The sequence below is a fragment of the Neofelis nebulosa genome, chromosome 16 (assembly GCF_028018385.1).
Source record: "Neofelis nebulosa isolate mNeoNeb1 chromosome 16, mNeoNeb1.pri, whole genome shotgun sequence".
Taxonomy (NCBI): Eukaryota; Metazoa; Chordata; class Mammalia; order Carnivora; family Felidae; genus Neofelis; species Neofelis nebulosa.
The window spans coordinates 16330668-16357617 of record NC_080797.1 but is presented as its reverse complement, the minus strand read 5'-3'; the positions used below and the strand labels follow the sequence as shown (position 1 = coordinate 16357617).

The 26950-nt window shown below is 61.0% G+C and overlaps 2 protein-coding genes and 1 long non-coding RNA gene across 13 annotated transcripts in view; 1 reads left to right on the top strand and 2 right to left on the bottom strand.

Moving 5' to 3' along the window:
- Positions 1–762: 762 nt before the first annotated feature.
- On the bottom strand, positions 763–6363 carry LOC131497680 (uncharacterized). The gene is made up of 4 exons (XR_009255079.1): positions 6027–6363; positions 4850–5065; positions 3431–3545; positions 763–1388 (listed from the first exon to the last, which is right to left on the bottom strand). It is a non-coding gene; the product is annotated as an uncharacterized LOC131497680 (long non-coding RNA).
- A 169-nt stretch (positions 6364–6532) lies between these two features.
- ENGASE (endo-beta-N-acetylglucosaminidase) lies at positions 6533–15798 on the top strand. Of its 4 annotated transcripts, none has more exons than XM_058704171.1 (14): positions 6533–6773; positions 8331–8398; positions 8551–8752; positions 9592–9662; positions 10426–10583; positions 11132–11280; positions 11567–11732; positions 12627–12730; positions 13048–13156; positions 13326–13516; positions 14059–14207; positions 14671–14779; positions 15071–15185; positions 15347–15798. In XM_058704171.1, the coding sequence occupies exons 1-14, from the start codon at positions 6667–6669 to the stop codon at positions 15767–15769; spliced, it is 2121 nt and encodes a 706-aa protein (XP_058560154.1). In that variant the 5' UTR covers positions 6533–6666; the 3' UTR covers positions 15770–15798. The 4 variants fall into 4 exon arrangements, with proteins under 4 accessions (XP_058560154.1, XP_058560153.1, XP_058560152.1 ...); XM_058704170.1 differs by having other exon boundaries at positions 6535–6773; positions 9514–9662; positions 14674–14779; XM_058704169.1 differs by having other exon boundaries at positions 6536–6773; positions 9514–9662.
- A 2302-nt stretch (positions 15799–18100) lies between these two features.
- Positions 18101–26950, bottom strand: part of RBFOX3 (RNA binding fox-1 homolog 3) — a 427350-nt gene continuing 418500 nt past the window's right edge. For 5 of the 8 annotated variants that reach the window (XM_058704179.1, XM_058704181.1, XM_058704178.1 and 2 more), the window contains 6 exons: positions 26156–26209; positions 25821–25953; positions 25176–25338; positions 24204–24265; positions 23036–23114; positions 21104–21378 (listed from right to left, as the gene is read on the bottom strand). In XM_058704179.1, the coding sequence (XP_058560162.1) occupies positions 21334–21378; positions 23036–23114; positions 24204–24265; positions 25176–25338; positions 25821–25953; positions 26156–26209 (536 nt within the window). In that variant the 3' untranslated portion in view covers positions 21104–21333. Of the gene's footprint in view, positions 19548–21103; positions 21379–23035; positions 23115–24203; positions 24266–25175; positions 25339–25820; positions 25954–26155; positions 26210–26950 lie in introns of those variants that run through there. The other 3 variants (XM_058704177.1, XM_058704176.1, XM_058704175.1) reach the window with 2 other exon arrangements.

Sequence of the window (26950 nt, the reverse complement as noted above, 5' to 3'; positions counted from 1 at the left end):
GCAAGATTGTGACCTGGCTGAAGTCGGACGCTTAACCGACTGCGCCACCCAGGCGCCCCGCGTGTGACTCTTGACCTCGGGTTCGTGAGTTCGAGCCCCATTTATAAATAATTTATTTTACTTTATTTATTTTTTAAATGTTTAATTTTGAGAGAGAGAGAGAAAGCGAGTGCGCGAGCATGAGTGAAGGAAGTACAACAGTGAGAGGGAGACAGAGGATCTGAAGCAGGCTCTGTGCTGACAGCAGAGAGCCCAACGCGGGGCTCGAACTCATGAATCGCGAGATCATGACCTGAGGTGAGGTTGGACACTTAAGTGGCTGAACCACCCAGACGCCCCAATAAATAAGTATTTTAAAAAAGTTGGGGCGCCTGGGTGGCGCAGTCGGTTAAGCGTCCGACTTCAGCCAGGTCACGATCTCGCGGTCCGTGAGTTCGAGCCCCGCGTCAGGCTCTGGGCTGATGGCTCGGAGCCTGGAGCCTGTTTCCGATTCTGCGTCTCCCTCTCTCTCTGCCCCTCCCCCGTTCATGCTCTGTCTCTCTCTGTCCCAAAAATAAATAAAAAACGTTGAAAAAAAAAAAATTTAAAAAAAAAAAAAGTAAATAAGGGCGCTCGGGTGGCTTCGTCGGGTGAGCGTCTGACTCTTGATTTCCGCTCAGGTCATGATCTCACAGTTTGTGAGATCGAGCCCCGCGTTGGGTTCTATGCTGCCAGTGGTGAGCCTGCTTGGGATTCTCTCTTCCTCTCCCTCTGCCCCTCCCCTGTTCTCTAAATAAAAATGCTGGATGCATTATCCATCGTAAGATAACAAACCACCTAAAAAACTCAGTATCCCAAAAGACGCACACTTTGTTGTTTCTCATGAATCTGCAGGTTGGCTGGGCGCTTCTGTGGGCCTCAGGATGGCAGGGTGGCTGTCGCCTCACGTGAGTGCCAGGCTTCTTTACAGCACGGTGCTCTCAGCACAGGGGCCGAGAGGGCAGGTGCGGAATCTCCAAGACCTCTGGAGACCTAGACCGAGAAGCCCTCCCACAGCTACTTAACCACCGGTCAGCCCAGAGAAGGAGTGGGTAACAGACTCCCTCCTTTGTTGGGAGGAGAGGAAGTGAATTTGCAGCCACCCGTAATCCACCTGTAACCCACCCGTAACCACCTGTAACCCATCCAAAATGCCACTTCCGCCTGCCATTTATCTACAGGAGCAAATCTACCAGTAGGCGTGTAGGATGTCTGTGTGGAGAACTACACAGTATTATTCAGACGATATAAAGTCTCAGTCTATGGACAGCCTGTTGCTTCTTGCCCTCTGAGAAGCAAACACCAGGGCAGCCCGGGATGTACGCGACACTTACGATCTAGAAGTTCACGGCTCAGGAACAAACACCCAGCTGGAAGAGACGCATAAGGCAGGGTAAGGGACACGGAGCTTCCGTGGGCTCCCTGGGGGACGTGCCACCCTCCCAGCACCTCCACGGGCTCGCCAGCCGGGAAGCTCTCCCAACCCTGTAGCTCAGGGGTTTTTCCAGAGCCTTCGTAACACAAGCACAGTTGAGTAAATCTTTGGCCCTTGGTGATGAACTCTGTCTCAGTTCCTTTCCCCTCCCAGGAGGCGGTGGGGACGGTCCTGAAAGTTCCCACTCTCTGATCCAGGTTGGTTCCCTGTCAAACCAGCCTCTATGCTTAGAGGCTTTCCAGAAGTCTCCTCATTGGCATAAACTCTGGTGTGGTTGAAAGGGGCTTGTTGGGATTAACAAAAGATACTTTAATGGCTCTTATCATTTAGGGAATATTCCAAGGGTTTAGGAGCTCTGTGCCAGGAATGAAGACCAAATACACACTATTGTAAGATCACAGCATCGCAGAGCTCCAAACAGACTCAAGCATGTACGGACACGGATTTTCCAGAGAGGAGCTCTGCAGGGCACTAGATGAAGGCGGTCTTTCCAAAAACCACAGAATGACCGGGGATCCACATGATAAAAAATAAAAACGCGTCCTCCTCCCTCACATCGTAAACACAAATGAATGCAGCCTGAGATGCAGAGCTGAAGGTGAACGGCAAAGCAACAGAGCTTCTAGAAAACACTATGATGGTGCATTTCATATGTTCGTGCCTCCAGGGTAGGGAAATACGTTTTGAAAAGGACACAAAAGTACTAATCATAACAGACCAGACTGATGAATTCTCCTGTAGCAAAATTAAGGACCATTTTGGACGGGGTAGAGAGGAGCTAACAGAGATTGTGAAGTATTTAGAACTGAATGGAAATGTCAGTGCTACATATCAAAACCTGTGGGCTCTAGTGCAATTTCACTCTCGGAGACCCATGGATTCCCTTGCTGCATTCAAAAAAAATTTTTTTTAATGTTTATTTATTTTTGAGAGAGAGAGAGCATGAGCAGGGGAGGGGCAGAGAGAGAGAGAGAGGGAGACACAGGCTCTGAATCCGAAGCAGGCTCTAGGCTCTGAGCTGTCAGCACAGACCCCGATACAGGGCTTGAACCCACAAACCAGGGGACCATGACCTGAGCCAAAGTCGGGCGCTCAGCCGACTGAGCCACTCAGGCACCCCTCCCTTGCTGTATTTATATAAACACAAGAAGGATTTAAAACTAAGTAACCAAACTGTCCACGTTTGAAGCCAGAAAAAGAATGACAAAAGAAATCCAAAGAAAATAAGAGGAAATAAAATAAAAGCGGAGATTAGGGAAACAGAAAACAAACAAACAAAAAATAGAACAAACCCAAGCACTTGTGTTTTGCAAAGACTAATAAAATAGTCCTTCAGCAAAAAGCATCAAGAAAAAAAAAAAGGAAACACAAATAAACAACATTGGAATTAAAGAGAGGCCATAACCAAGAGATTAAAAAATATGATCAGGAAGGACTTAATACCCCACATTTGAAAAACCTCATGAAAAGGACACTTTTCCAGGAAAACATTTATTAGCAAAATTGGCCCAGGAAGAAAGAAAAATCTGAACAGACCAACAACCAAAAAGGAAAATAAAATGTTAAAGACCTACCTCCAATGGCATCTGGAAGTTATATATCTGCAACACACACACACACACACACACACACACACACACACACACACCACAACTATATTTGGGGTGCCTGGGTGGCTCAGTCAGTTAAGCATCTGTCCCACTTTGGCTCAGGTCATGATCTCACGGTTTGTGAGTTCGAGTCCCGCGTCGGGCTCTGTGCTGATGGCTCAGAGCCTGGAGCCTGCTTCAGACTCCGGGTCTCCCTCTCTCTCTGCCCCTCCCCGACTTGTGCTCTGTCTCGCTCTCAAAAAGAAAAAATGTAAAAAAAAAAAAATTAAAAAAAAAAAAGAGACTGCTAGGTGCACCCATCGGGTGAGCAGAAAATCCGAGTTAAATAATATCAGGGCTAAGAGGTTGGGGGGCAACACATACATACCGGGTACATGGAAGCGTGTCAACGCGAGAGCCCCTTTGGACCAGCTCATTAGCGAGGGTAAAGTATGACAATGTGCACGTGATCACCGCTCGCAACTCGACTCCTGTGTTTTTACCTGAAAAAGAAAAAAAAAAATAGCCAATGGGTGTCCCAGAAGATTTATACAAAGATGTTCATTTTAACATTCAAAAAATAAAAGCAAACAAATGCTTCTGTTTAAATGGCCACAGGTGGGCAGGTTGGAAAGCAGCCGGTGATGTGTTAAAGTGACAGCGTATTAAATAACAGTAAAATCGGACATGTTAGAGCCATGTAATTCAACATGGTTCGATTTCAAAAGGATTGCTGGGTGAAAAAAGCAAGATACAGAGTAATCTGTACAACATGATGCTATTTTTATAAGACACAAACAACGTTCTATAGTTCCAGCTACTACTGGAAGTATTTTATTATTTTTTTTAATGTTTATTTATTTTTGAGAGGGAGAGAGAGAGAGAGAGAGCGTGAGCATGAATGGGGGGAGGGGCAGAGAGAGAGAGGGAGACACAGAATCGGAAGCGGGCTCCAGGGCTCTGAGCTGTCAGCACAGAGCCTGACACAAGGGCTTGAACTCACGAACCGTGAACCACGAGATCATGACCTGAGCCAAAGTCAGACGCCCAACTGACTGAGCCACCCAAGAGCCCCAGATGTTTTAAAACATCTAGAAGGAAAGAGGCCTAGCTGATGACGTCCTCAGTAGGACACTGAGGCATCTCTGAAGGACAAGGGGAGGCCAGGAAACTAGGAGGGAGGGGGGTTAAAAGGAACGTTAATTTTCTCTAGAGCACTTTAAATTTTTAAAAGGAGAAAGTGAATGTAATGTTTGTGTAGGGGCCGGGCAAGGGCAGGCAGTCTGGGTATGCCATTTTAGTGTCATTGGAGTGACTGTGTGTCCACAGAGGGAGGCACACAGGCTGGTCACATGCAGGGGAACACATCCTGTATTTTATCTGGAAATCCTACAAGGGTTAGGGTTCTAGGGGGCCCAGCCAGATCTCAGAGAGGTCTAGAGCCCCAGCAGGGAGCAGTGTGACCTCAAGGCAGACACAGGGACCTCCAGGCTCGTCCTGATCCCCAGAGAGGCCAGGAGCCACGAGGGTCAGCCGGGAAGGCAGCAAGCAGGGGCCGACACAGAGGTCACAAGACCTGACTGTCCCCTGTCTGCCTAGAGCAGAGGGGCAGAAAAGAGAGGCCTGGGCATATTTTCCCTCCAGAGACTGAGCATTACCTAAGGACTGTTTAATGTATCTCTAAGAACTATGTTTTAATTGTTAGGACAAAAAGCTTATTTATTTACATTTATCACTAAGCTGCGGGTAAGTGCTTGGGAACAACTGGTTAAGTACGGACCACAGACTTCATATCCTCTGTGCTCACCTGATCACAGCTGGAGTGACTTTTGTGGCCCTGCTCCCCCTTCTCCTGGCGAACTCCCCAGCACTTTGCAATCTCTGTCCTCCCCGTGGATCGCTGTCCCCTGCTCCACGATGGCCTGTCCTCCCGGCAGTGTGGCCCGGGCTCAAATTCCACAGCGTGAATCATCACGCCATGCTCAAGGTTTATGGACGCTTGGGGCCTCATCAAGTTCAAAGTCTGCAACCACGGTAAAGAGGCCCACTCAACTTGGCTTGGGAGCAGCTGCAGCCCAGCGCTGGACACTCCCAGCTGCACAAAGGGGTGTCAGCAGCTGGGAGAGGAGAGCCTCAGGCTGGCCCACGCTTGGCCCTGCAGGCCCCAGCCCTGCGTCTGGCCTCCTTGAACTTCCTGCTTCCGAAACAGGACGTCGACTACTTCCATTCTGACCTCCGATTAAGTTCTTCCAGCTTATCTCTTAACTCAGGCAACAGATCCTTCGGGCAAAGCATCCCGTGGTGGGAACAGAAAACTACCCCCCCCCCCCCCCCCGCAAGCATCAAGAACTGCCCTGAGCCGGCAAGACCCCGCATGACTGACCCCAAGACAGTGATCCACCTGACCTCCGCTGCCCACTTGCACATATCCACCGACCTCTGCCCCACATTTTCCTTATATCAACCTGGAAGTCTTTTCAGCACTTTGGAGACAGTCTTTGAGCCGGTAGTCTGCTGTCTTCCCGGTGCTGGCCTCCCTGAAATGAATTCCTTTCTTGTTTCCCCACTACTTGTTTGTCTGTCTCTGGATTCTGTTCAGCGGTGACTGCCTGAGCCTGGTCTGTTTGGGACCGCGGGGGCCAGGCGCTCATGGATTCCTCCCGCCGGACTACACTTCTCCCTGCCCACATCTCCTTCCACCACTTTTACTGTGATCAGTGCCCAAGATGCTGGGAACGTGCCTCCTCTGAGAAACCTTCAGGTCCCGTGAGCTTGGGGGCCCCACCTACCGCAGAGCGCAGATTCGGGGTGTGGAAAAATATCCATGCCTCAGTGGAACACTATGCATCGTCTACCACACATCCAAGCAGTCATCTGACCCCAGCCTTGCTCTCTTTCACAAGATGGAGACTGTCTCTCGGGGAGCTCAGGGATCCCCGCCCCCAACCCCACCCTGCAGAAAAACTAGTTCTGTCTCTGCTTACATGTTCGTTTCAATGCGCCTCATCTATAAACGGGTCTCCTTTTCTATTCTCTTTGAACTGGTTTTAACATCTGGCTGCTTGCTTCTCTGATTAACGAGTAGAAATAAAGCCTTTATCCCTTCTCCCTACTTAAAAACCCGAATGAGAATTAGGATTTCACGTTTTCCTGAAAATTATCTTAGACGAACCGAGCTCGGCGCTCACTGCTGCAGTTTACTGGCTTTGGGACCTCCGGGACGTTGCTCGTCTGCAAAAGGGGGCTGGGGGGAACGGAGCGAGACAATTCGAGGTCTCCAAAAGCCGGCCTCAGCGCCGCCACGGACCCGCCCTCGCGCTTCGCCGTGGCCCCGCCCTCCGTCGAGGCCCCGCCCCCAGGCCGTCCTCCGACTACAAAGTCCCCACCGCTCAGGGGCGAGCCCAGAGCCCGAGCTGGAAGTCCTGCGGCCTGGTGGGGCGGAGCAGCCGTACGGCGCAGTAACCCCATTGGGCGGGGGCGGGGGGCGGGCCCTGGATTGCTATTGGTTAGCGGCCGAAGGCGGGGCCGGATCCAGGCCAGCGATTGGTCGGCGTTCAGAGGCGGGGTCTGATCCAGACCTGCGATTGGCCGGAGGCCGGCCGTGGCGGCGGGCGCGGCGTGGTGATGGAGACCGCGGGGCCTAGGACCCGGGCGGCTGCGCGGCTTGGGGCGCACGCGACGCGGGAGGAGCAGCGGAAGCGGCGGCCTGTGCGCCGGTGGCAGCGGAGGAGGTGGGCGGGGGTCCGGCGGGGCCGCCATTGGCGGTGCTGTGGGCGGGAAGCTTGTGTGTCCTCGCCCTCGCCCACCGCCGTCGGCCGCGGGTCCTCGCGGAGGAGGCCGGCTGGTGTCATTCGTACCCTTGCTGGACAGGAAGGGGGTGGTGCCTGGAGCGGGGATATCTGCACCGAGTCTTTAGGGAGCAGGTGGCGAATGGGAAGAAGGGTGTTCCAGACGAGGGAACCGAGTGGGCAAAGGCTGAGGCACGGAAGGGATGGACGTGCCCTTCGGCGCCCATGCTTGGTTCTTTGTTGGGACCTTTGCTCACCTGGGGGGACGTTAGGAGCACCCCTCTATGGCCTTCTTGGAAACAGCATCCCTAGCTTCGTCTTAAACCCAAAAGGAGACCATGGGTGTTTCAGCCGGAACAGGGATGGAGTGCAAGCGGCTGCCCGCTGGTGGGGACGCTTTTGCTCTTGCATAGGAATGTTGAGATGGCTCACGCTCTGGTGCAGACCAACAGGTGTTCTGACAGTTCCTGGAGTGGGGGTATTGGGGGAGACAAGCTGAAGGACCGAGCAATCATCAAGGGAGAGAGAGGAAGAGCACAGCGATGGGACGAAATTCGCAAGGGAGCACTTCCCAAGCACTTAGCACATCCACTTTAATGAGACTTGAATGTCTCATCCCATCCACTCGCCTGGCAGGTCTCAGGGTCTCCTAAGAAAGTCACAAAGAAGAGGCCATGGATGTTGGTAGGTTTAGAAAACTTCCGCTTTGAAGCCCACGGCCAATAAATGGTAGCTGGCCGTGTCTTCTTGTACTCTGATGACAATAATTGTTTTTAAAAGAAAGCTAATTTGGGGGCGCCTGGGTGGCTCAGTCGGTTAAATGTCCGACTTCGGCTCAGGTTGTGATCTCACGGTTCGTGGGTTTGAGCCCCGCGTCGGGCTCTGTGCTGACAGCTCGGAGCCTGGAGCCTGCTGCGAATTCTGTGTCTCCTCTCTCTACCCCTTGTCCGCTCACACTCTGTCTCTCAAAAATAAGCATTAAAAAAAAAAAAAAAAGAAGGCTAATTTGGTTTTATCCAGGCTTTTCCATCTTCACGTACTGAAAGTGCCCTTTTTTTTTTTTTTTTTTTCTTTTTTTTTCTGTTAGAATCCTCCACAGCAGCTAGGGAGTTAGTGTGGCATCCACAGAACATACCCACGGAAACGTGGACTGGGGAGGAAGTGTGGCCCTGCTCTCTGGGGCCCTGAAACTCTGGTTCTGTGAGGTTTCCTGGCCCTTGGCCAAGAACCCGTGGACTCTGCGAAGCACGACTTTGGTCCTGCAGGGTGATGTCTGGGTGGCTGGTACAGAGGATGGGCTGTTCTTCCGACAGCAGGAACATCGGCGCCTACTGGCTTCTTTCTACGTATTTCCGTAGCTTGTATTCAAAACCTAAGTCAGAGAATAATAGCACCGCCTCCCTTCCACATGTCTGGATGGAGCCTAGTCCGTGTGCTTCTCGGTGTTGTTTTTCTTTACCCTTTTACTTAAAAAAATTTTTTAACTTCCTCCTTGCTTAGAATCGGGGAGGAACAAGAAGAAGCAGTCTTTCGTGAAGTGGTCAGTTTCACCCGGGATCCTCTGCCAGGTGAGAAGGACCGAGGCTCTGAACGCTGTCTCCGAGTTTACCCCTGGGGCTTCGGGGCAGGCCCGCCCCTTCCTGGTCTCCGTTCTCGCTCGGTTATTGTCAGAGCGTCTCTGCTAATCCATCGATTCCTCACTGTTCCCTCGTCTGACCAGCTAGATATTATGACAAAGACACCACCAAACCCATCAGCTTTTACTTACCCTCGCTGGAGGAACTCTTGGCATGGGCGCCCGATGCGGAGGACAGCTTTAATGTGGCCCTGGAACCCCTCAAGTGTCGGCAGCCCCCTCTGAGCAGCCAGAGGCCCCGGACATTGTTGTGCCATGACATGATGGGCGGATACCTGGATGACAAGTAAGGCTTTGCGAGGACATCGCCTGACGTTAAATTTGTTGCGTGTTTTCCTTCTGTGGGACCGGATGGAGGGGAAGGAGGGAGGGACGGTGTGGCAGAGACAGCCAGGAGCCGGGCCTCTGGCCCAGACCGCCGGCCCGGAGCCCGTCCCTTTGGCTCTGACTCCGTGCTCGGCCCACCGCTCTGAGTGTCATACTCCGCCCCTCCCCCAGCCAGGGACGCTTCCTCCAGAGTCGCCGGCGGTGCGCTCAGGGGTCTTAAACGTCTATAAAATACTCTTGGACGTCAGATGGGCAGGCTTGAGTCCGAGTCGGCCACCAAGGGACAGGCCGAGGCAGGTGGTGACGTCTCGGGTGCGGCTCATGTGGTTACCCGCCCGACCTTACGTGCACGGAGACCATCCTGGAGGAACCGTCAAGGGACTGGTGCGGGGGACACCAGGCACCTGGAGCTTTTGCGTGAGGCCTTCCGCTTCTCCTTTCTTCTGTCCTGTCTGGGTTTGTGGAGGCTCAAAACCGCCGTGGGGTCTGGGGGTGACTGCCTGCGTGGCCTGGTGAACACGTTTCCCTTAAGACCTCCCGAGAGAAGGACTGAGGTGGCGTTCTGTTTCGCACTCGACCCAGCGTCTACACTGTGCGCCGCGAGCTCTTGGCATCACTGGCCGCGACCGAAGAGGATCTTCTTCCCTTGGGGCCTCGCTGGTCTCTTTTCGCTCTGGGGTCCCCGTGGCCCGGGTCTCGACTGCTGTGTTTCCCACGCAGGTTCATTCAGGGCTCGGCGGCGCAAAATCCCTATTGCTTCTACTACTGGCAGTGTATTGACATCTTTGTGTACTTCAGCCATCACCTGGTGACCATCCCCCCCGTGGGCTGGACCAACGCTGCCCACAGGCACGGGGTCTGTGTGCTGGGTAAGATCCCAGGGCTTGCCTCGCGCTCAGCCAGGCTCGGTCGCACACCTGCCAGGTGTCGCAGGGGCGAAAAGGCTCGGCCTTTGCTTCTGAGCGAGTCGAGCTCGGCGCCTGGGGCCGCCTCGATAGGTCAGGACCGGCCAGGGCGGACTTCCGGAAGGGGCCGGCCACGGGGCCGCTCTTGCAATTGCTAGAGAGACAACAGAGCCATATGCGGCGGGCAGACCGGTGGGCATGGCTGTGTTCCTGGAAAACGGCGTTTACAGGGGCGCCCGCGGGGCTCGGTCGGTTGAGCGTCCGCCTCTTGACCTTGGCTCAGGTCGTGATCTCACGGTTTACGAGTTCGAGCCCCGTGTCGGGCTCTGCGCTGACGGCGTGGGGCCTGCTTGGGATTTTCTCTCTCCCTCTCCACCCCCATCCCCCCCTCCCCTCTCAGCACGAGTAAATAAACTTAACGAAACAATGCAAAACAAAACGACAACCTGCGTTTATAAAAATAGGTGGTCTGCAGGCCACAGGTGGCCGGCCGGTCCCCGGATGGAGTGAGGCTTCTCAAGCTTTCTTCACCGGCCCCTGAAACATGTATTGGCTTGTTGAGCACTGACTGCTGGGCCCTGCCCCCGGGGCGTTTGGTTCCCTAGTTTTCCGGGGACAGACGAGAAGTTGAATGTCTGGCTTGCAGGCCACACTGACGTACTGTGGCAGGAACCGCGCTTTGCTAACTGCTGGGTTCGCCTGACCTCGTCTCTCTCTGTCCTGGCAGGGACTTTCATCGCCGAGTGGAAAGAAGGTGGGCGGCTCTGTGAAGCCTTTCTGGCTGGGGACGAGCACTCCTACCAGGCGGTGGCCGATCAGCTCGTCCTGATCGCCCAGTTTTTCCGTTTTGATGGCTGGCTCATCAACATCGAGAGCTCTCTGAGTGTGAGCACGACCTTCTCCGGTGCCTGCCCAGCCCTGTCGCAGGCGCGGTCCCCCTGCCGCTTCCCGAGCTAGGCCTGGCGGGGCCCGCACCGCGGCCGGCTCCCCGTCACGGCGGCGGGAGCCGGCCCCACGCATCTCCGTTCCTTCGGAGCGACGCAGAACCTTCTCTGGCGCTGTGTCCAGAAACCTGGGTTGGCCGAGCTCCGTGTTCTCCTTCAAGGAGACCCCTCTCCTCCTCCGTTTGCTTTTCTTGGGCCACACGCGTGGCTTCCCTTCCCGCCAGCCTCCCCTCTCGTGGCCTTTTATCTTTTCTTGGTGGCCGTGCCCGTTATCCTTCCTGCCCCAGGAAGGGAGGAGAGTTAGAGGACAGGTGGCTGGACCCGCCCTTCGGTGGCTGTGGGGTGGAGGGGCTCCTGAGACCGTGGCTTCTTTGGTGTGCGTCCATCCGTTTGCTTCTGGGATGAAGTGTCCTCCTCTACGTCCTGTGTGGGCGCTTCTGCCCGACGTCCCTGGGCCTCACCGAGGGCCTTCTCTTCACCCCTCTCCAGCCGGCCGCGGTGGGGAACGTGCCCCCTTTCCTCCGGTACCTGAGCACACAGCTCTGTCGGCAGGTCCCGGGGGGCCTGGTGCTCTGGTACGACAGCGTGGTGAGCAGCGGGCAGGTCAAGTGGCAGAACGAGCTCAACGAGCAGAACCGGTGAGCCGGGAGGCCCCCGGGTGGAGGGGGCGCCGGCAGTGCCGCGTGTCTCCCGGAGGCCTGGCGCACTCGGCCGCCCCGGGTGGGAGCGGGAGGGGGGAGAGCGACGGGGGGCCCAGCTGGCACTGTGCCGGGGGTCCCCGCTGTCCGGGGCAGCCTCCGTCCTGGGCCTGGAGGCAGCCCCGGCTGCGGGTTATGAGTGGAGGCGAGGGAGGGGGAGGTCCAGCGTGGGCGGCCCCCGTGCCTCCGGGTCCGGGCCTCACGGCCAGTCCCCGCCACCTCCCAGGATCTTCTTCGACTCCTGCGACGGCTTCTTCACTAACTACAACTGGCAGGAGGAGCATCTGGACAGAATGGTAGCTCAGGCTGGCGAGCGCCGGGCCGACGTGTACGTGGGAGTGGACGTGTTTGCCCGGGGCCACGTCGTCGGGGGCCAGTTCGACACCCACAAGGTGGGGGTGGCCCTCGGGGCCGGGGGTGGGGTGGGGGCGGTGGCCGGCGTGCCTTCCGTGGGCCTGGTTTTCTTGTGGACCTTCCGTTCCCACCTGCACTCGAGGGAAACAGAGGCGACCTTCTTCCCAGAGTGGGGAAACTGAGGACCGGGGAACACCGGTGACCTGCCCCAGGGCCAAGCCGAGCCCCGAAATCCTAACTTCCAGCCCCTTCTTGTGCTCGGGTGGTACTTGTGTTAGGTGTTGATGGGCAGAAGCACCGTTCGGACCTCCGGCCCGAGTCTCTGACGCGCTTTTACGTCTGTCGGGACCGTGCGCTCCGGAGGGGCACTGAGTCAGCAGTTTGAGCCACTGGGTGGGCCGGGGGGACCCTGGCAGGGAGCTGGGGGTCTTTCTCCGGCAGCTCAGGGCTAAGGACCCAGGCAAAAGAGCGGTTTGGGGAATTGCTGGCTTAATAGCTAGAGAGGTTTTTCTGGCAAGGCAGCAGTGAGGAGAGAGAGGAGGGGTTGCTGGGGCTGAGCTCCTGGTGTGGGATAAGTAGGGAGTCAGCTTGTCTCCCGGCTGTCAGTCCCGCCCCGTCCCCAGTGCCACGGGGATGTTCTTGCTCATTAATTAAGCTCTAAGTGAATAAATTAATCCAATAACTGAAGATCCTCTCCACCCGCTGCGAGTCTGATAACGTGATGACAGGTACGGCGCGGGAGAGGCAGCATGTGAGAGCCGCCCCCCCTGCAGCCCCCTGTCAGCCCAGAGCCTTCCTTCCCGGCACTGCTGCAGCGGCCTCTGCTGGTGGGCTGAGGAGCGACGGGGACTGAGTTCGAAGGCCCCCTCGGAGCTGGGAGGGAGGCGTCGCGCTCGCGGGGAAGGGGCGTCCCCTGACTGCTGTCTCCCTAGTCGCTGGAGCTGATCCGGAAGCACGGATTCTCGGCCGCTCTCTTTGCTCCTGGCTGGGTGTACGAGTGTTTGGAGAAGAGGGATTTCTTCCAGAACCAGGACAAGTGAGTCCTGTCCCGCGGCCCAGGGGCGTGGTGATGGCCGGATGGGGGCTCCGGCGATTTCGAGCGTGTCTCCGGGTAGCTCAGGCCTTGCTCTCCACTGACCTTCCCAGGGCACACCGGGCAGGGGCAGGGGCTCAGCTCGAGAGAAGTCAGCTACCCGGGGTGCTTGCGGGCGGGAGGGTCCTGGCGACCAGTTAAGCGGCAAGGGTGGAACTTGGGGGCCCCGAGGGGCCGCTTCCGCAGACAGCCGTGGCCACTCTGGGAGGGATGCGGGGGGGCCTCGGGTCGCAGAGAGTGAGTCCAGGCTGTCTCTGCAGGTTCTGGGGCTTGCTGGGACGCTACCTGCCCCCACACAGCATCTGCTCTCTGCCCTTTGTCACTTCTTTCTGCCTGGGCATGGGGACTCGAAGAGTGTGCTACGGCCAGGTGCGTGGGGCTCCCGGTTGGGCCGCGTCACCTTTGGTGTGCCCTGGGACAGGTGGGGGGCTTGGGGGCGTGCGAGGGATGGCCGTGCCGCGCTTCCCCGTCACCCCGTGTACACGGTGCCCCCCGGGCCCCCAGCCCCCCCTCCCTCTGATGTGGCCTCGTCCTGCAGGAGGAGGCGGTGGGGCCCTGGTACCACCTGAGCGCCCAGGAAATCCAGCCCCTGTTTGCAGAGCAGAGGCCGGAAGGGGACGGGCAGGGCTGGGTGAAGACGCACTGCTGCCTGGCGGACGCCTGGAACGGGGGCAGCTCCCTGCTCCTCCGCGGGGTGATCCCGCCCGAGGTCGGGCACGTGGCTGTGAGGTAGGCGGGTGGGGATGAGACCTGTGGGGTCATCCGCTTCCCCCCACCCCTGTCGATCGCGAACCCCCACCCCTGTCGGGCGGCTGGGCGGCAGCAGCCGGGATGAGGACGGACAGAACCGGGGTGGTTTCTACGTACGGTTCTCCGGTTCTCCGTCTCAAGCGTCTTTGAGCGTGTGGGGCAGCAGCGCAAACTGGCTGCACAAACCACCCGGCACCTCCTCGCCTCGCAAGACCGAACCTGGCCCCGCAGAGCAGCTCCCGTCCCCCCGGCCACCGCCCTGCTCGCCGTCGCCGAGTCCGACCGCTTCTCGTTTACTGTGGGGTCGCAGAACCGAGATCTTTGGGCCACGGAAGGATGCGGCCTGGGGGGAAGGGGACGGGGGGAGGGCCGTCCCCAGCCTCGGGCGGGACCAGAGCGCACACCCTGTGCTGCCCCGGCTCCCGGGTCCTGCCGGGAGAGGCTGGCGGGCGTGAGCCGGAGACAGCGGCGGCGTCTCCGCGGTTACGCTGTGGCCCCTCATCGCTGGCCTCCTCCCACAGGCTGTTCTCCCTGCACGTCCCGGTGCCCCCCAAAATTTTCCTGTCCATGGTGTATAAGCTTGAAGGGCCTTCGGACGTTGGGGTGGCGTTGGAGCTCACCACCGGGGACGCGGGCAGCTGTCACATCGGTGGCATCTCGACGTTGAGTGGTGAGGGCGTAGGGTTGGCCCCTGTCTCTTGAAGGCCTCCTCTGTTTCAGGGGACGCCTCAGGGAAGGGGGGTCTAGAAAGTGCACCGGGGTGGGCGGAGGCAGGCAGGTCCCGCCTCTGCTGTGGTCCAGGCCTGACAGGGAGACTCCCCAGCCAGCCAGAGCCTGCGGCCCACGGCCCCCACTGGGCAGCACAGCGTGCCGTGCGGGACTGGGTCTCTGTTCCCACGGAGACGTGGGGATCAGGCCTCCTGCCAGCCATGGCACTGAGAAGGAGGACGTCTGTGGGGCCTGGGGGTATGGGGGCTCTCCACCCTGTTCTTCCCCCGAGGGCCTCAGCCTGTTTTGGCAGGCCCTGGGCGCCTGGGGCCACCAGGGAGCCTTCTGGCCTCCAGAAGAGACACCTCCCCGTGTGGTTTCCTTTGGACTTTCCTCGTTCTCAAGTCCTGGGTCTCCTCCCGCAGCAGAAACGAGCTCCAGGCACAGCCCCCGCCCCCTCCGGGTGCCCCCCACCAAGCTGGCCAGATGGGTGGGCCACTGCGGCCAGCAGCTCAGCGGGGGCTGGGTCCAGCGGTGAGTGCCTTTTCTTCCTGTTGAGACTCCAGCAGGGGATGGCCACGTGGTGGGGGGCACCCGAGGAGCCCCAGAACCGGAGGGGTTCAGGTGGCCCCGTGACACAAACCCAGGAACGCTGCTGGGAACCGTCACGGTCATGCCTCACGGCTGGGGTCTCCCGCTGACCACAGGGACCCCTTTGGGACGGGTCTCCCTTCCCGATGTGGCTCGGGGCCTCGGAGCGGCCGGCCTGGAGGGCGCTGAGCTGAGGTGGGCTCCTCGTGACCGGCCTCCGATTGCCTCCCCCAGCTGCTACGAGGTGAACCTTCAGGGCTGTGTCCTGCAGGACCTCTGGGTCAGCTTCTCGCGGCCTCCTGGCAGCCAGGAGCAGGAGGCCTTTGTCTGCCGCCTGGGAGAGCTCCAGGTGAGGCGGGCGCCCTTGCAGAGGAGGGGGGTGCCGCCTGCAGCCGAGCCCCACCTGCGCCCGCTGCTCGCGGGCCAGAGGGGTGAGGGTGCCAGCCAGTGGGAGCGCGCGGGGCCGGGCGCCCTCGGCCCCCGCGGGCTGAGCCTTCTCCCTCCCGCCAGGTGGTGGATGCCAACAGCCTGCTCAGACCTCTGCCCCGGGTGCAGGCCGTCAGTGTCTCCCGGGTGCGCTGGCAGCGGGCCGCCCCCGAGGAGGAGGAGGAGGAGCAGCGCCCGGCCCGGCTCCGGCTCAGCTGCGCCCTGCACTGGTCCTACCCCCTGTCTCACGTCCGATGCTTCCGCATCCACTGCTGCAGAGCGACCGGCTCTCCTGCAGAGGGGCCCCCGGGGCTGGAGAAGCCCGCGCTCCTGGGCCTGGCGTTTGTCAACCAGTATCGCGTAGTGGACCTGGCGGTGGCAGCCGCGGGGCCAGGCACGGACGGCCGCGTGGAGTTCCTGGTGGAGCCCGTCCCCAGGGAGGGATTTCTGGTGCCAAAGGCCGAGTGGGGCCGGGCGGCCCTGCTCTACTCCGGGCCCCACACGTGATCGAGCATTAAAGCACAGACCCTCCCGGCCTCGAGGCTACGGCTGCTTCTGCGCTGGGGCCCCGCGAAGCGTGCAGACGACCACAGGCCCCTGGGAGGCTGCGGGCTGGGGCTCTCTTGTGGGGGACGTTGCTAATCGGAAACCCGAGAGGTCCGTTTGCTGGGTGGGCGATTTCCTGGGGTGAAGGAGCTCTGTTCCGTCTCTGTGGAATACGGTTCTGCAAGTGACAGAACTGGGGAAAGTGAGTCCCGTCCGTCCCCGAAGGCCGCTTCCCGATGGGCCGAGAGACGCTTATGCTCACCAGGCTTGAAGGAGGCAGGTGGTGGCCTCTGAGCAGCCCAGGGGCGATTCCCAGGGTGAGGGCTGAGGGCGGAGTGGGGGGAGGGTGCTGAGGACTGAGCCCCTGGTTGGGCTGGCACCAGGTCGTACCTGCCCCCGGGCCGGGTGGGCTGCCCCAGTCCAGACCATCCTGTGTTGTGGCTTTCCCAGTTCGCTGTCCCCGTGAGCTGGGGCCATCTGTGGGGCATCTCACGGGCCCCGGGTCCTGCTGTGTCTCTCCCGGGTTGTTGGTCCTGGCGAAGCTTGCACGGAGGTCGTCCTCTGGGCCCCTGGGGCAGCCCGGGAGGCCCAGGAAGGCCCTTGGCCTGCAGCCCGGCCCCAGCCTGGCCGCGGGCGCTCCGGCTGCCCTGTTCCATCACATCCGCCTGCCTCAGCCTCTCCCAGGGTGGGCCGTGCTAGGCCCCTTGAGAAGTGTTAGCAAAGTCCCTTCGAGGACCCTCTTCACTGGGCCCCCTTCCTCTCTTGCCTCCTCTGTCTTCTAGCACCTTCCTTCCCTCTGCCAGTGGCTCTGCATGGGGAGGAGGGGAGGGGGCGAGGGAGCCAGAGATGGCTCCTGCAGTCACACAGCTCCCCTGTCGATCGCTGGGCCACTGTGCTGACTTCCTAGGGGTGGGCTCTCCACCCCGCGGCCTTGCCCGGCTCCTCTCTTGGGCCAGAGCAGTGTCGTCACTCTCGGGGTCTCACCCTGGGCCTGCCCAGGGCCAGCGTTGGGGGTCACTTGCCCATCTCTCTGTCCTCCACCCGTGCTATGAGAGGTGGAGCGGTCCCAAGGGCCAGACAGTCCCAGCCGGGGGGTCACACCTAAGGGGTGGCCTCGGGTCCAAGGCCAGGGGTCCACGGACTTGGTCTTCCGCTGTAGGGAGGAGAGAGGCCACCAGGCGGCAGTATAGCCACACCGCCTCAGCCCGGGGTTCAGAGGGGTGTCGGGGTGGCCTCGGTAAACTCGGCCAGCAGGACAGCAAAGGGCGTCTCCTTCGGGGCTGACGTTTGCCCAGGCATCCACGTGCCCCCTTCCCGGTGAGACAGAGGAACAAAGTTTTACTCTCCGAGTCCCGTGCTTGGCCCACCCAGCTCAGTCCCCGGTGGGGAATGGGTTTGCCCGGCCGAGGGGGAGGTGCTTCATGTGGAACAGGATGGTGCCTCCACTGACCAGCTGGGAAGCGCAGGCCACCCACGACCCCTGGTTGTCCCTGCGGAGCTGGACGGCTCAGCAGACTGGTGGGAAGGACCTGAGCCACTCGGAGCTGCTCACACAAGCGTGTTCTCGGTTTGGAACTATCCCTGGAGCGCTTTGAGCCTCTCCTGCTTCGTGCCCTGGGGAACTGGGGTGGAGGCTCCTGGCCTGCTCCCTGCGTCCCCCGCGGGGGAGCCCCGGGTGCCCCGAAGCCGACCGCCTGCTGTGACGTCCGGCTCTTCATTCACGAGGCCTGTTTGCTTCTTTAATTGCTGGTTCCCCCAAATGTTTTATGCAGAGATGGAGGGAAGATTTATAGCGGCCATGACCTTCTCACAGTCTGGGGGGCAGGCGATTAGAAGCGAGAGACCACGCAACCCCAGCTCCCCGGGAGCTCCGTTCCCGGCCTGCAGAGAGTAGAGGCTCTGGGCAGGAAACTTAGTATGTTAGCATTTCAGCCTGTGCCCCTGCGGTGGGTGTAATCGCTCTCAAATAAATTGTTCTGCGTGAAAACAGGAGGAATTCAAGTTGGTGAGCTGAGTGGTGGGTGGGGCAACCTTGCTTTTGGACTCTGGCCCAGCCCCCCCACGCCCAAGGCTTCTCAGCTCTTGATTTGATCTGTGCTTTCCTTCCGGTCCTGCTCCCTCTTCGGGGGTGGGGAGGATGGCGGGGCTCTGCGCCCCAGCCTTCCAGGGGCGCTGGGGCTCTGCAATCTGGCCCAGAAAGGTGTTCGGACTCCCCTCCCGGGCTGCGGGGCTCCTCCCGGCCCTCCGCCCTCTGCGCCCTGCCCGGAAGCTGCCAAATCAAAAAGCGTCGTCCTGGTTTGAAGAAAGAAATCTTTATTAATAATCTTAATAATAATACTGTTGATTTGAATGGTCACACCTTGGAAGCATACAGAATGGTAAGAAAGGAAGCCTGGGGCTCGGCTGCAGTCCTGGGGGGCCGGGAGGGCGGGGCCGGGGGCGGAGCTGCCGCAAGAAGAGGGGGCTCTGGACGGGAGGGGAGGGGGGGGGCGGGGCGGGGCTCTGTACAACAGGAATAGAAAAGGGGCTCACTTCAGGAGCTGATGCTGAATATATAAAGTGAGGTGGTTTTTTTTTTTTATTTTTTAATTTTTACGTTTCATGAGACAGTGGAGCCATGTTGGGAGCCTATGTTTGTTATTTTTTGCTGTTCCCTACTCCAGCTATCCCTGCCTGGCCAGGGCCTCCTCCCTGCTGCCTACGGTCTGCTCTCCAGCCACCCTGGGACCGGACCCGGGCACCCCTCTGGGCCTTTCCCACCCCTCGCTCTCCCTGCTCTGGCCTGGCCGTCCAGCCCCGCGGCACCGCGATTCCGGACCTCACCGTGCTGCACTGGCCCGCCCGCCCTCTGCTCCCCTGCAGGGCAGCGGTGGGGAGGGCTCGGTCCAGCAGGCGGCATGAGGCCTGCCTTCCCTCCCACAGACCAGGCCCAGGGCCGCCTCCAGAAAGGGAACAGGAACCGGCCAGAGCCAGAGCGTGTCCTCAGCCCCGAGGTCCTTACCCTCCCGGTGCTCTTAGGTAAGGGGAATGATCCTGTCCAGGCTGCCCGGGAGCCCCCTCACCGGACTGGGGGGCCTGGGCGCCCCACAGTTCTGGAACCATGTCAGCCCTTCCTTGGTGTTGGGGTCGGGCCCCAGGGCTGCTGGTCGGACCGGCTCTGGTGGCCCGCAAACGCCTTCGCTGGGATGTGGGCACTGGCGGCACGGCAGAGTGGGGGAGCTGGGGCCTAGACAGCCGGACGTGAGGGTGACGGGCACGGGCTGGAGCCAGAGACCCCGGGAATGAGCGGCCGCCCCCCCGCGCCCAGCCCAGCCGTCCCCTCCACCGGCACGGTCGGCAACAAGGTCAGGTCCCGCTGGCTGCTCTCCCCTGCGCAGGCCTGTGGCCCGTTCCTCCGCTGGGCCCCACGTGCCCTGGGAGTGGGGGGCCGGAAAGGAAGACTTGGTAGAAAACGAGGCCCCTTCCCCTCCGGCTCTCCCCATCCCGCCAGCGCCGTGGCCGGGGAGGGGCGGGGGCCCGCCGGACGTGCTCCCTCGCTGCGATGTGCGCTGCTGCCACGCGCCACTCGGACGTGGTGGATGCTTCTTGGTTTGGTTGGTTTTGTTGCTGCTTGGATCTTAACATCTTTTTTTGTTTTGTTTTTTGTTTTGTGATTTTTTTTTGTTTTTTTTTGTTTTGTTTTGTTTTTGTTTTTTGTTTTGCCCTTCATGGTCCAAGAAGGAAACGGTGGAAGCTTTCACTACAACAGAAACAGAAAGGACTTGCAGTTTCACAGAAGCAACTGCCAGGCGTGCGGTGAGGACGGGCGCAGGGCGGGCAGGAGCGTGCCGGGCCCCAAGGTCCTAGCGCCTCCCCGCTGCTGCAGCCTGTCCCCCCCCCCGCCCCCCCCCCCCCGCTCCCCCCAGCTTCCGGGAACCCATCATCCTCCGTGAGCTGACTTTAAAGCAGACCTCGTTCTCCAGGGCAGAGAGTATGGGCTGGCAGTGGGAAGAAGCGGGGGGGTGGCAGGAGCAGAGAGCACAGTGAAGCTGTCTGGCACGCGCAGCCTGCGGGCTCTGCTAGGGCTGAGCTGGGCAGGGGGGGCCCGGCTGGCTGAAGACAGAGGGCGTGGTGGGTGGACGGCACAGCGCAGGCCACGAGGGGCCCGGACCCAGGCGGCTGAGAAGGAGGGGCTCTGGGCAGTGGGAAGAGAGGGCCCGGCACCCAGGACACGATCCGGCCACTCCACCAGCCGGGACCCGGTGTGGCCTGGCTGGCGGGGAACCCACACCCGCTGGCTGGCCGCGCCCGGAAGCCCAACTCTGGCGCGTCAGGGCACCTGGGATTCCCCGGCCCGAGACACTTTCTCCTGTAACGGAGGCAGGTCCTGACCGCGCAGCCTCCTCCAGAAGCTACCGGGGCTGTCTCAGGATTACCGGCGGCCCCAGCCAGGCTCTCCTCCCCGGACCCCGCACGGTCCTGGGACCTTTCTAGAGGGGAGGCTGGCACCAAGTGCTGTTCCGCCAGGAAGGCCCGCGATGGGGCTCCCCCTGCTCCTGACCTGCTCCCCCCTCCTGAAATGGACCCTGGCAAAAAGATGTCTCCAAGCCCGGGGGAGGGGAAGGGTGCCGTAGCCCGAATACCAACACAGGTGCCGGGCTGGCCAGGACCCCAAGTCCGGCGGGGCCAAGGTGCCATCCCTGGGGCCTGGCGGAGCGGGGTGGGGGCTGGGAGAGCCTGCAGCCAGAAGTCACCGCGGAGGGTGACCCCTGGGGCCCTGCAGGGCGGATGGCTTTGTGTGTGCGTGTGGGGGGGGGGCGGGGTACAGGGGAATTTCTTCCTAGATTTTCCTTTCTTACAACAGAGGCTCAGCAGCCCCGAGGCTGGTGTGGCCACGGCAGTTTCCGCCTTGCACCGTGTGCTTGTGACTGCTTCGGCAGGAAACGTCAATAAACTTCCATCAGAAATGAGGAGGGCAGAGACGGCTAGTCCTGGGACTAGGTGAAGGTGGGAAGGGGGCACCGTCCCCGCGTCCCGTGGACGGCAGCTCCTCCTCCCTCCCTGAACCCCAGGGGAGGGGCAGTGGCTGTGGCCCCCCCCCGCTGGCCGCTGGCCGGGGGCTCTCCTGTGGCTCCACAGACCCCGGGGGATGATGCGGAGTGGGTGTCGCCCTGGCGGAGTGGGTGTCGCCCTGGCGGGCTCTACTGCCAGCTCTCGGGAGGGGGAGGGGGTCTCGTGCCCAGCCTAGCCCCTCCCGCTGTGTGCATACCGTACCTGAAATGGCTTGGGGGTCACAACGTCAACAAAGTCAAAATGGGAAGCAAGGTTTCAGACACACAGGGGTAACCAGGGTCAAAGACACACACGCCATGGTGAGGGGCAGGGACACCAGCTGGCTGGAGGTAAAACCTATGGACTTTAGCGTCGCGTGCCGCTGACTGGGGGGGGCGCACTGTCCTCCCGGTGGCTGTGCCTGGTTTTGGCCTGCTGGGTGTGGTGTGTACTGGGCAGTCAGTGTGAATGCTGCTAGGGGCTGGGCCCTCTTGCTAGTAGGGGGTGAAGCGGCTGTACCCTCCTCGGCAGAGGCTAGCCTGCAACATCAAAGATGACAAACAGCCAATCAGTACCGCCTTGTGGTAGGGGGGGAAAAAGCAAAAAGAAAAAAAAAATAAGGAAAACCAAAAAGAAATCGCTAAGTCCCATGTTTTAAGGCTGGCCTTGGGGAGAGCGGGTACCAGTTACCATGGCAGCGGGGGGGGGGGCCCTGGGCCTCGTTCTGTCGTGGTGGGGGCCTGGGGGCCAGGGGGCTGCTGGGGTCATCAGCCCCGGCACTCCGGGACAAGGAGGTTTGAGAAGTCTCTTGACGACTCTCTAGGCTCGGGCCTGGCCCTCCCGGGGCCCCTCTCTCTTTAATGGGTCGGGGGAGGTCTGAGCGAGGGCCCCACCTCCTCAGAGCCCCTTGGGGGCTCTGGCGGGTGGACGGACTTCCTCTCTCAGGGTTCCCCAGGCCTCGGCTCCACCAGGAGAGGCTGTGGCTGCTCGCCCAGCTCCTCCGAGCTTTAGGGGGTCCCTGGGGTCCCTCCTCTTCCACCAGGGCCTCGCTTGCGCCTGGCCCTGCGTCCGGCTGAGGAGGACGGGTCCTGGATGCTCCCGCTCCTGTGTCCCTGGGCTGCGCTGGGTCAGGGAGGTCTCCGCAGGAACCTCCTCCCACCAACCAATTTCAACAGGAAATGGGAGCGGCAAGTGCCAGAGGGGAAAACAAGAGAATCTTACAAGCAAAAATGAGAGCATAAGAGGGGCCCCTCTGTGAATCAACGAAAGCTTTTAGCCAGCAGCTGCATGGTGGGGGGCGCCCTGAGCTGAGCCTGGAGCCGAGGGACCCGCAGAGGGCACTTTCGGGGCCTCTGTCCGGGGAGGGGCCGGCCCCCAAGAGGCCTGCTGCTGCCCCCTGTGGCTGCTAGCTGTCACTGCAGGCTGCCTGGGATGCCGGGAACTTGTCAAAAAATCAAAGACAGAACAAAAATGGGGAGGGAGTAATCAAGACCAAGGGGGATGGAACAACGTATCCGTACTGGCTCCGTACCTCCTCCCTCCTTACCCCCCGAAAAATGTGTTCATCTTTGATGCTGGATGCCAAGCTAGCTAAAAACCGACATCAACACCCCCCAGGGCCGGGGGTGGGTGGGCACAGGAGGCAGGTGTCCATTGGAAGCAGGTTTCGGGGTACAGAGTGAGCTGGGCTGCATGTGTCGACAGCTGGCCATACACACACACACACACAGACACGCTGGCCTGCACACCTCTATAGTGTCGTGAGCCGGCCGGGAGTGCGTGGGGGGGGGGGGTGGGGTGGGTGCTGGGAGAGCGCTGGCCCCAGGGCCGCCGACGGGTCTGGGTGGGAAGTGGGGGGCAGCCCCTGTCCCTCTCCTTGACGTGAGGAAAAGCGCAGTGACAGGACACAGGGGGACGGTGGCGGACACACCCCCACGAGCCTCTGGAGCCTCAGAAGACTGGGCAGAGTGGGCGGACCAGGATGCTCCCCAGAGGGCCAGACGTCCTCACTGGACCTGCCTCCCTCGAAGTCCCCCGGGGGCTCAAAGGGGCAAGTCCTCCCCCAGACTCCCAATCCAGGCCTTGGTCCTCCCAGGCGCTGCTGGTCAGAGGTCTGGGTCATCGTCCTCAGGGCCTGCCCACCCCAGCCTCGTCAACGGCCAGCGCCTAAGGCCAGGCGGCGCCCCCGCTCCTTACCATGGTTCCGATGCTGTAGGTCGCTGGGGGGCCGATGGTGTGGTGGTAGGGGTCGGTGGCCGCATAGACTCTGCCGTAACTGGGGAGAGAGGGAGGTGTGGGGGGGCGATGGGGGCAGGTGAGGGGTGGCAACGGGCCCCCCACCTCCTCCAGTGTGGTCCCGCCCGCCAGGCCCCCCCTCCCTCCTCGCCATCCTTTCTGCCTGTTGAGAAGGAAGCGTCTGGAACACAGCTGGCCACCCTCCTCTCAGCTCTTCCAGCGTGTACTGACCCTGACGAGGGGCAGGCTGTTCTACCAGGGACCTCGTGGAAGGAAATGGGAGTCCTCACAGAGCTGGGGTGGAGGGAAGAGAAACCTCGATCCCCAGAAAGAATGAGGGCAGAGTGCTCAGAGCAGGGAAGGGGGGCAGGGGGGGACATGGCCCTGTGTCCCCCGATGGCCTTCCTCTCAACTTAATTCTGTGTGTGAAATGCCACCTTCTTGTAAGACAGGGCTGGGCCGAAGGGCCTGCCGTGCACCGGACAAAACCCACACGTGAGATACAGTGAGAAGCTTCGAGAAAGGTGCGGGTCCCCGGGTGGCACCAGGAGGGACAGTCAGGTGGTCCCCAGGCCGGCACCCACCACGTGCATGCCAGGCTCCCCTAAGCAGGAACTCTGCCCAATGGGCCAAGCGCCCATGTGCTAGGTTAGGCCACCCTGGGGGACCTGCCTCCACATACAGAGCCACCCCCTAGCCCCTGGGTGTGCCCGCCACCGGGCAGAGGGCCGGCTGCCTCTCAGATGGCCACACTGCCCACCTGGTCTCGCCACGGCCCCTGGGAGCCCAAGCTGCTGCCTCTCCTTCTCCGAGCTAAAGGGCCTCAGACCCTGAAGCCCCGAGAAGGATCGGAGGCGCGCCCACGGGCAGAAACACAGCCTCCTGAGTACCCTTCCCACTCCGGGGCCTCCAGGGCAGGAAGGGACTCAAGAAACCGGTGGGGGGGGGGGGGGGGAGCGCTGGCTCAGGGGTCTCGGACCTGCTCTCCTCTGTCCAGATTCTGTGCCGCCAGGGGGAGCTGCCCCAGGCCCAAGCAGTAGTGAAGTCTTCCCGTCTGTCTGAGCCCAGCCCTGCAGGGACCCTGTTACCCCATCGTCTGTCTTTATCCCGACCACGGCCCCAGCCATACCTGTCGCTATAGGCCGCGGCTGCTGCTGCAGGCTGAGCGTATCTGTAGGCTGCATAGCCCCCCTGCAGGGTAAGGGGGAGGGAGAGATGGCACAGAGGCTTAGCGGGGCTGACGTGGCCTGTCAACCTTCCCCTTTCAGCCAGGTGAGGCCTGGCTGGTGGGTGCAGGCCTGGGGGCACCTCGCTTCTGGCCTAATGGAGACCTAAGGACCACAGATTATCAAGTGGGCCGGGCTGAGGTGAGGCAGGGGTGCCTGTTCACTTCCCCATTCAACACACTGGTGGGTACCAATTACGTGCCTGGCTGTGTTCGTGGCCCTGACACATGTTAAGTGCCCACAGACCTGCCAGCAGTCCAGTGGGCCCCTGATTTTGATGCCCGTGGGCGTGGAGAACCCATGGGTGACTGGGTGCCATGCTAGATACTGGGAAAGGTCAAGGGCAAACCCGGATCACGTCTCGGCCCTGGCACAAAGGGACTGTTGGATTATGGGCAAATGCCCACGATGGAAGCAAGGTCTCGTGTTGGGCTGGGTAGGTGCATGAGAAGGGGTTGTCAGCTGGGGCTCTGGGCTAGAGGCAGCAGCAGGGGGAGCCCCACGAAGGGAGAGAGAAGCCACAGGAACCCACCCAGGGGTCTGCCCTCGAGCCCCTGCCTCCTGGTCTCTCTCTGGGCCTCTGTGCGGGACACGGGGTACCCACCGGGGCTCACTCGGTGACCCCAGTGCAGTTAGGGATACGGGAGAGTCGCCCCTGCCCCCATCGCCCAAACGCCCCGGGGACCGGAGAAGACATGAGCACAGACAGCCCAGGCTCCGCTGTGCCGAGGTCCCCAGGGACCCACTGCCCTGGCACTCTCACCCTCCGGGGTTCCGAGGATGAAGTGGGATGGGGTGGGGGAGGGGAAGACCCTGGAAATCAGCTGAAGGCCTGGACAAGCCCCACCCCGCCCTCCCCTCCGGACCGCACTTACATAAATCTCAGCACCATAAAAGCCGTCCTGATACACGACCCTGGAAGCAAACGGACAAGAGAGTGGTGGGCAGGCCGGCTCCGGCGTCTGCTGAGGAGGGAGGGGGCAGGGTGCCAGCCCTGCCCATGGGACTGGCATTTTAACAAGCGTTTGCTCCAGTGCCCTGTTTTGGTATAACAATAGAGTAACACCCTTGCTGGTCAGTTCCTCTCGCCCACAAAGCCAGGGGCCCCGCGGCCCCTGTTGCTTACCCTCCCCCCACCCCAGCCCAGGCAGCTGTCCCCCCATCCAGGCAGAGGGCACTGGGCCCCGGGGAAATGGTCCAGGGAGGGCTTCGAGCAGGCCCTCGCTGAGCTCAAGGGCCAACCACCATCCCATTAAATCAGCTGGCAAGGTGCCGGGGCTCTAAAGGTCCCCCAAATGCCAGTGAGCCTTGGCGCCCATGGCACGATGGGGTTGGGGTACTGATACGGAGGCGACTGCAGTGCAAAGGTCTGGGGGTTCCCGACACCCCCTCCCCCCCACCTTCCCGCAGTTCTGGAAAGGCTGCTTAGCCCCTCCGGCTGCCCAGGGCCTCCCCCCCACCCTCCACGCCCCCTGGGCTTCCCCCATGCCTCCCTCCCAAGTGCCTCCCCAGGTACTCACGCTCCGTAAGTTGGGATGGGGGGCGGGGGCGGCGCAGCCCGAAACGTATTATACACGGCCCGGCCCCGACCCCGTAGGTGCGCGCCCCTGTAGGCTACGGCCGTGCCCGTGGTGGGGTAGGGGAAGCCCGTCACTGCAGGAAAGCGGGCCAGAGAAGAGGCGGTGAGAGGGAAAGCCTGAGGCCAGGTCGAAACAACCCGGCCGGGGCGCGGCCACAGCTAGCCCGGCACCGCCCAACCACGCCCGCACGGCCACGCCCCCGCCTGGCCACACCCACCCGCCGGCCACACCCCCACCGGCCCGGCTCCGCCCAGAGTGACCGCTCCAGCCTGTACCTGCATAGAATTCAGGCCCATAGACTGCGCCCACCACGGGGTTTAGCTTCCAGCCTAGAAGAGAAGCAAAGGAACCCAGTCACCGTTTCCCCCGTTCTCGCCCCACCTCACACTATCCTGGGACCCTCCCACCTTAGGCGTGGCCTCTGCAGCCCGGCGGGAGGCCGGCCCACCTCCCTCCGCGGTCCGGGCGGGGGGAGGAGACCCCGGGCCCCTGTGGGGACGTTGCAGGCTCACCGGCTCTGACCTTCCGGTCCCTAGATGACAGGGACCAAGTCTCTCCCGACCCCCTGCCTGGGTGTCCTCCTGATTGTTTCCAAGTTGTGGCCCTCCCCAGCCCGCCCCTGGGACTGCCCTGCGGGGGGGGGGGCGGGGCACCAGCTCCAGCAGCTTGGAGTCTGCAGTCTCTGCGGGAGAGAACTAGGAAGGGAAACTCGAACACTTCTGTAAACTTCTGCGGGCCCACAGCTGGGGCGAGGGGTCCGGGTCCGGCCCGCCCGCGCTTCGGCACACGATGGGGCCCAATCACGGGAGCGCGGTCTCCGGTGGGGGCCGGGCTGCCTTCCGGGAGGGCCAGAGGCTGCCGTGAGGGGGCGTGGCTTCTGCCACCACCTCCTGTCCCAAAGCCCCCGTCCTGGGGTGGAGCTCTCCGTCCCCACGGCTGAGTCCCGCCCCGACCGTCCTGGGTCTGTCTTTCCCCGGAGCACCCAGGGGAAGGGCTTCCTGAGGAGGAAGAGCCTCTGGACTGGAGGTACTAAGGGCAACTAACATTTCCGGAGCACCTCACCGCGCGCC